At 41.5% G+C, this 8,605-nt stretch overlaps 1 protein-coding gene across 1 annotated transcript; it reads right to left on the bottom strand.

Moving 5' to 3' along the window:
- Window positions 1–514: 514 nt before the first annotated feature.
- Window positions 515–2,041, bottom strand: LOC141812334 (putative polyol transporter 6). Its single transcript, XM_074700378.1, has 2 exons — window positions 1,975–2,041; window positions 515–1,875 (listed from the first exon to the last, which is right to left on the bottom strand). The coding sequence occupies exons 1-2, from the start codon at window positions 1,982–1,984 to the stop codon at window positions 515–517; spliced, it is 1,371 nt and encodes a 456-aa protein (XP_074556479.1). The 5' UTR covers window positions 1,985–2,041.
- Between the last annotated feature and the right edge of the window lie 6,564 nt (window positions 2,042–8,605).

Here is an 8,605-nt window from a genome sequence, read left to right as displayed (position 1 = left end):
AATTATAATTCAAGTATGTGTGAATCAAGATTTGAACAATTCGAACTGAACTCAAATTCAAATTTTATATCGAATCAAGTTCGAGTCAAAATTATTTATATTTTTAAGTTTCGAATAATTTGAATATCATATATATTTTTTAAACTGGAACTCAAATATATTTAGTATTCGATTCCATTCGTTTGCACACTTGGAATTACGATAGACCCAGTAAAAAAAATCAAAGGTTTAGTTCAAATCATAATAGAAATATTTCTTTCCTCTGAAATTTTGTATACATTAGAATTGAGAGATAATATTTAAATTTATATTATATTTTTTATTATATTAACATTAGATTAAAAATATAAATTATGATACAATAAATATTTAATTAATAAGATTTAATTTTTTATATATTTAAAAAACATTTTAATTTTTAAATTTTCATTTTTTTTATTAAAAAAAATTCCACTTAGACACAGGCTAACCGACCCGTACCTATAAAATCTAAAAACCATTATTAAATCTTCCCCTAAGGATTCTTGTCGCCAGGCTTGGAGAAGACCTCCATCATATCCTCCTCCAGTGCCCTCCCCTTCGTCTCCGGGCAACACGTGTAGTAGAACACCCAAGCCAAGACCCCGATGCCGGCGAAGAGGAAGAAGGCACCGCCGATGGTGATTGCCTTGTAGAGGGAGATGAAGGACATGGACATGCCGGAGTTCATCAGCCTGTTGATAGCCACTCCCATGCTCGCCCCCTGTGCTCGCAACCTCAACGGGAATATCTCCGAGCAGTACACCCACGTCACTGGCCCCAGCCCGCTCGAGAACGATGACACGAAAGACAACACAAACACCACACACAACACCTCCGCCCACACCAGCCTCTGCTCCGACCGCTCCACCACCGTCAACACCGCCCCTAGCCCCACCAGTGACGCCATCATCCCCGTCAAGCTCCCCAGCAGCAACTTCCGCCGCCCTTTCCTATCCACTAGCAACACTGCCAGTAGGATGAACATAATCTTGAACACCCCCACGGCGATCGTTGCCAGAAACTGTTGCTCCTTAGTCACCAGGCCAGCCTTCTTGAAGATCCTGGGGCTATACAGCACCACCGCCTCGATCCCGGTGGCATGCTGGAATACGTGAATGCCCACGGTGGCGATGAGCACCCGCCGCACCGCCGGGGTAGGCCGCAGAATCTCCCTCCACACCCCCTCACCGTGATGCTTACTTGTCACTGCTACCATGTCGTCGGCGCACTCTTTGTCGATCCCCACTGCGGCCTTCATCTCCCCCAGCCGCTCGTCGGCCTCCTCCTTGCTGTTGCTGACGCGAAGGAGGATGTCACGCGCCTCCTTTAGACGCCCCTGCATCACCAACCACCGCGGTGACTCAGGCATCATGACGATGCTAGCGGCGAGGGCGACGGAGGGGATGGCAGCGACCCCGAGCATGGCACGCCAACCGTAGACGAGCGGAAGCTTGCCGAAGGCAAAGTTGGCCAGATAGCCACTGAGGATCCCTAAACTGATGCAGATCTCTGGAAGCGAGCTAAGAAAACCACGGGTGGACGACGAGGAAATCTCTGCCGAGTAGACGGGCGCAATCATGAGTGCATACCCGACGCCGACGCCGGCGATGCAGCGACCAGACAACAGCATGGCGAAGTTGAGACCGAGGCCCATGAGGACTGAGCCAACGAAGAAAATGGCGGCACCGACGACGATGGTGTAGCGGCGGCCGATCACGTCGGAGATCCGGCCGGCGGTCAGCGACCCGACGAGGGCGCAAGCGTTGAGGATGCCGGCAAGGATTTGGATTTGCGTGTCCGACACCTTGAGGTCTTCTTGGATGAAGAGCATTGCACCGCTCATCACACCAGTATCTGCGTCAAACCATTAGCAATCAATTAATTGCCATGGCCGACTTTAATTTACAAGCAAAAAAGTTGAAGAAGAAGAAAAGTAGGAGAAGTAATTCTCACCATAACCCATCAAAATGGAGATGAAAGATGCAATGAAAGAGCAAGCTAAGGCATACTTGTTCCTCTTCTCATTCTTGATCACCACCTCCGTTTCCAATCCTCTCTCCGCCATGGATTGCTGAATCCCTCAGCTCTCTTCTCGATTTTTTTTTCTTGCTGAGCGATCACTGAATTGGCTTGCAGAAGCAGAGTGAATTATGGTATTTATAACCGACTTCATGGTGGTGGATAAGATCTCGTCAGTTAATTTTAGGATTCAAACGGGAAATCTGTTTGAAATCGGAGCGGTGAACGACTGGATCCAGAGTTGACCTCTAAATATCCTCCATGTCTTTGCTTTTTCTTCGCCGATCTGTTAATTGTGTCAATTGGGACATGAACTTGCAATATTTATGTCAAATTATGCTAAAGAAATGAATGTTTGGATTGAAGTCAATAATGTTTTGTTGAGTTGGGTGGATAAAAGTCGAATTGAATTGAATTGAATTGAACAGGTACAAAAACGGTGTAGATTTGGGAGTAGAATTTTGCGTGCAAAGCGGCGGTTGGATTGAATGGATGGCGTTGCAATTAGATCCCAAAATTTAATCCACAAGGGAGCAAGTCAACAGTTGGATTCCCTAAAATCTTGTATGTGGCAACACGATTGTAGAGTTCGTTATTTTACTTCCGATCGTTTTAATATCATATACATTAACTTTTATGTCCTGCACCATACTATTTACTCATATGAACAATTTATAAATATCATATTTTGATTTTTTTTTTTGTTTTGTTTACATACTGTGTAGGTTTTACAAATGTGGTGAAAAAGACAAACTAAAATAATTTAAATTTTTTAGATGTGTAAAACAGACACCGTGATTAATATTGTAAATAAAATAAGATATTTGTAAGTAAACTCAGTGCTTGTATATCTATTTATATTTTATTTCAAAAATATAAAAGAAATAAATTTAAATGTTTGCCATAAATAATTTATAAATAAATTTATTTATTAGCTTATTTAAATCTTGATCATTAATTTTTTTATTTTAAAATATAAAATATAATAATTTAGAAATTTATAAATAGAAATAAAATATTACGATAAATTTTGTACATAAATAATATTTCACTAAATTATAAGAACATCAATATCTTTAAGCTCAAAAAAAAAATAGCCATAGGTTCCGTCCCCCATAATATTTTTGTAAATAATATTAAACTCTCCTCATCGAGGCGTCATCAATATGATCTCGAAAGGATCTACAAATGGAGACTCTAATCGTGTCAAAAAAACTCATGGGAGAAGACTGGAGAATTACGGTATCAGTACCAGAAGAGGTAAAGCAGAGGGACCTACCATCAGCTTCGGACCACAAGATCTGTAAGGAGTTTCCATACCTCATGATGATGCTTTAGTCATCCGAACCATAATAGCCAACTATGAGGTAGCCGGGGTTTTCATTGATATAGGTAGTTCTGTCAACATACTATATCAAGAGGCATTCAGTCAGATGCAGATAGAGAAATCCAACCTGAAATCTATGTCTACTGCTTTATTTGGATTTACTGGATACGAAGTACAACCGTTAGGGCAGGTCAGTCTACCTCTCTCCCTAGGGCAAGAACCTTTGATTCGAACTCATAACATTGTTTTCACAATAGTTGATGCTCCTTCTTCATACAATGTTATTCTCGGAAGACCTGCACTCAGTGCCTTCCAAACTGTAGACTCCACTTTCCACCAAAAGATAAAATTCTCAGTGGGCAATCAAGTCGGCTCGGTCAGAAGAGATCAAGCTATTTCTCGGAGATGTTATACTACCATGGTTCGGACTAATGCTAAAAAATTGGAGGACTCCCCGAGAAGAAGTACATTCCCTGCAAAATGGTCCTATTATTCTGCCACCTCAAGCACAGGAAAAGGATAAAGTACAAATTATACCCGAATTGCCCGATAGAGTTTCTCAGATATCTGCCGACCTAACATCTGAGCTGATAACCTGTCTCATTCAAAATACTGATGTATTTGCATGGGCCCCTCAAGAAGTCATAGGAATAGCTCCCGACCTCATGGAACATTGCCTTAATGTCCTTCCTGATGCCCGACTTATTATGCAAAAGAAGAGACATTTCGGGTCTGAACAAGATAAAGTGATATAGGAGGAGGTTGCCAAGCTTCTAGAAGTCGGGCACATTAGAGAAGTTCAATGCTCCACCTGGTTGGCTAATGTCGTACTAGTCCCGAAAGCAGGAGGAAAATGGCATGTCTGTATCGATTTCCGAGATTTTAACAAGACCTGCCCCAAAGATTGGTATCCTTTACCGCGCATAGATCAACTGGTGGACTCAACTTCAGGACATGAGTATATATGCATGCTAGATGCCTACCAGGGATATCATCAAATTCCATTAGCTCGGGAAGATCAAGAAAAGTCAGTTTTATTACCTCGGGAGGAACTTTTTGTTATATAGTTATGACTTTTGGATTGAAGAATGCAGGAGCCACATATCAGAGGCTTATAGATAAGGTGTTCAAACATCAGATAGGTCGCAATGTGGAAGTATATGTAGATGATATTTTAATCAAATTGGTCTGAGCTGAAACTCTGATCGGAGACATCAATGAAACATGTGGTACTCTCCGAAGGTATAACCTCAAACTGAATCTCAATAAGTGCTTATTGATGGGAACCTAAAATTCCGCTCCGTTGAATTCTTGCCGGACAAAAATTTTCTGGAAATGAAATCTTATCAAGTAGCCCTCATATTCGATCAACTAGGAGCTTGATCGATGTATTAAGATCATTGGTGGTGTTAAAATAAATAAATTATACCTTTCTTCTTTGTGGCAGGTTTGATCTTTTGCTGTATTTCTCTCCTCTTCTCGAACGTTGAACGAACCTACATAGTAACTGAGAGGGGTATAGAAAGGAGATAAGGAAGTGGCTTGGGCGAATCCTGAAAAAGTACAAGCCTTATGAAATTGTATATTTTTCAAAATATGGCCTCACCTCGGAATACTATTAATAAGATTTTATTAGAAAAAATCAGAGAAGTACAGAAGTTGGTAGGTCGGATCACTTTCTTTGTTTAAATTTTATCATTATCGAAACGATTCATATCGCAGTCAGCCACCAAAAGTCTGCCCTTCTTTCCTAAAATATTAGGTGGATTCGCAAAGCTGCCAAATTCTCCTTGGGCTTGGATTTCCTGGGACGAGAAGTGTGAACAGGCCTTCAATGACTTAAAGACCTACTTGGCTACCTTACCTGTTCTGGCGAAGCCGATCTCTCACCCTTTGATGAGAAGCTCTATGGTTATATCAGTGTCCTCCTCGTGAAGTGTGATTTATGTCAAGATGTGAGCTCGGTTCTGGTCAAGCAAGAAGGAAATGAGCATTCAGAAACCCATCTACTTCTTTAGTCATCTTCTAAAGAATGTTGAGACAAGATATACCGCGTTGGAGAAATTAGCTATGATCCTGGTTTTGACAGTACGAAGGTTGCGCCCTTATTTCCTTTCTCATCCAATGACAGTATTGACTAACAGCACCTTGGGACAGATATTAACTAATCCAAAAGCTTCAGGGCAATTGATCAAATGGACTACTGAGTTAGGGGAGTATGATATACAGTATCAATCGAGGAAAGCTATCAAGGCACAAGCTTTAGCGGACTTCCTAATTGAGACTCTGGATACCTATGAATCTGAGATATGGAAAGTGTTTGTTGATGGGTCATCTACCAAGAAGGGAAGTGGAATTAGAATTCTATTATGTTCTCCTAAAGGAGATTCACTGTCGGTGGCCATAAAACTTCATTTTAAGGCTTCTAACAACGAGGCCGAATATGAGGCATTGCTAGCGGGACTATAGGCAGCTTGGCATGTCGGGGTAACACGAGTAATAATCTGTACAGACTCTCAACTTGCTACTCAACAGATAGAAGGAACCTTCGAGATCTGTAATGACAAGCTCCGGAGGTATGCCGAAGTCTTTAACAAACTGAAGACATCTTTCCAGGAAGTTACTATTTAGAAGATACCTTGGACTGACAATTAGAAGGTAGATGAGTTGGCTCGCTTGGCTAGTAGTTTGACTAATTGGGAATAGGAGGAGCCAGTAGTACATGACCAGTTACTAGCTCACATTGATCAAGCCACTGAAGTAAATGAAGTTGATGATTGGAGGATTCCTATTGTCGACTTTCTTAAAGATGGGAGCTTACCGGCTAAGCCTGAACAAGCCAGGGTTGTTAGGAGGCGTGCACCTCGGTTCATTTTAATCAGATATATTTTGTATAAAAGAACTTTTTCCAGACCTCTACTCAAGTGTATGGGACCTAATGAAGCTGAATATGTCATGCAGAAGGTTCATCAAAGTATCTGTGGAAATCATATAGGAGGAAGAACTTTGGCACAGAAGGTGATATTGGTTGGATACTTTTGGCCTACTTTGCAAAGGGATACAGCTTGGATGACTGACACCTGTTTTAATTGTCAGAGATATCAGAATCTCCCTCATCGACCCATAGAACTATTGAAAGTTGTCAATATCTCTTGCCCCTTTGATCAATGAAGAATGGATATTGTAAGTCCTTTTTCAATTGGACCTAATCAAAAGAAGTTTCTATTAGTAGCTGTAGATTATTTTTCCAAATGAGTGGAAGCCGAACAATTGGCTAGGATCATTGAAGATGCTGTTTTAAAGTTTCTATGGAATGTTGTTGCAATCATGCTCATAAGTTATGTTTTGATGTTTGACACCAATAAACCTTAGAGCATAAGATAAGATATCTAACATGTGCGTTAAATGTGCAGGAAAGTCCTTACGAGGTAAGGCAAGTGGAAGAAAAGTCCAAGAGGGAGTCTTGACATGAGGAAGTCCTTACGGGTGAGAAGACCAGAGGCAAGGCAAAAGGAAAGTCCAAGAGGGAGTCTTGGTGTGGAAGGTCCAAGAGGGAGTCTTGGCATGGAAAGTCCTTGTGGGTGAGAAGACCGGAGGCAAGGCAAAAGAAAAGTCCAAGAGGGTCGGAGAGCGAGCTCTTGGCACGGGAAAGGCCTTACGAGGTAAGGCAAATGAAGATCAAGAAGGTCGATGACTAGAGTCTTGATCAAGCGAGAGAAAAACTCGGTAAGATTTCATTTCAGTCATCTTTCACTGATTCCAGTTGATTGAAGTGTAAGTTCAGTCGACTGGCACCAAGTTGTTACGCCTGATACGCCTTTGTAGTCGACTGAATTATTGGCCAGTCGAGTCATTTTTGATCTCAGTCGACTAAATTTTAAGGTCAGTCAACTGAGGAAACTCAGAAGCTAACAGAAGCCAGAATGACTCGACTAGTTGTCCACACCAGTCGACTGAGGTCAAAATTAGTCGATTGAGGGGAAAATTTAGTCGACTGTATTTTGAATTTCGATAAAAAAAATAGGCGTGACATCAGCAGTTCAGTAGCCATTTCGATGTTTGACCATATCAGTCGACTGGAGTGGTAAATCCAGTCGACTGGTGACTTAAAAACTGAACTGGTATAAGAGGTGAGTGCACTTCGTGGAAGACTTACTCACCCTCATTCAAACTCCAAGCTCTTGTGCTCTAGTGATCAAGCAACCACCTAGTGTTCAACCCTAAAGCTTGGAGCAATCTTGTGAAGAAGAAGAAACTCTCTATATTGTAATCATCTCTTCTCTTCTTCTTCATTTTTGTACTTGATTTGTGTAACTTGGTGTAAGAAGGTTTCTTCGCCTTCGGTGTTTTGACTGAGAAGGAGAGGAATAGTGGAAGAGTGTCTGAGTGAAGATCCTTGGATTAGTCGCCTCAAGGAGGCGGATACCAAGTAAAATACCTTTGTTAGCATTGTAGAGTCGTGAGGGAGTGAAGAGAGTCTTTCCTTCATCGATAAAAGTTCGAAGAGAAGCTATTCAACCCCCCTTCTAGCTTCACAAGGTCCTTACATGGAAGAACATCATTTGTCGATATAGAATTCCTCACAAGCTAGTATTTGATAATGGACGACAGTTTCAGGGATACAAGTTACAAGATTGGTGTAAAGAACTTGGGATTGTTCAAGCCTTCACTTATGTGGCCTACCCACAAAGCAATGGGCAAGTAGAAGTATTTAACAGAGAGCTTATCAAAGGCCTTAAAATAAAGCTGGATCAAGTATAAGGAAATTTGGTGGACGAGTTGCCCAGTATTATGTGACAGAACTACTCCAAGAGATAGTACTCAGATGACCCCTTTTCACCTGGTTTATGGAGGAGAAGTAGTAATACCTGTAAAGATCGGAGAGGAATTGAGCTGAGTCCTTGCTTATGGAAGCGATAACAATGACAAAAGACGCATGGAGCTGGATCTCATTACTGAAATCAGAGAACTTGCAGCTATTAAGTTGGCAGCGTACTGGAGGAAGATGTGCCAGACTTACAACAAGAAGGTTATACCTCGCTCCTTTCAGGTCGGAGACTTCGTCTGTAAGAAGATCAAGCCAGTAGGTGATGTTGGAAAGCTAGAACCTCAATGGAAGAACCTTACAAAGTTACTCGGCGGCTCAGCAGCGGATCTTATTATCTGGAAAATGCTAACGGGAAAGAGCTCAGCAGGCCTTGGAATGCAACGCATCTTTGTCCTTATCGTATTTAAGCT

The sequence above is a fragment of the Curcuma longa genome, chromosome 18 (assembly GCF_044706935.1).
Source record: "Curcuma longa cultivar G26 ecotype Majalengka, Jawa Barat chromosome 18, ITB_CL_G26_1.1, whole genome shotgun sequence".
In the NCBI taxonomy this organism is placed as follows: Eukaryota; Viridiplantae; Streptophyta; class Magnoliopsida; order Zingiberales; family Zingiberaceae; genus Curcuma; species Curcuma longa.
This window is presented reverse-complemented; position numbering and strand designations above follow the sequence as displayed.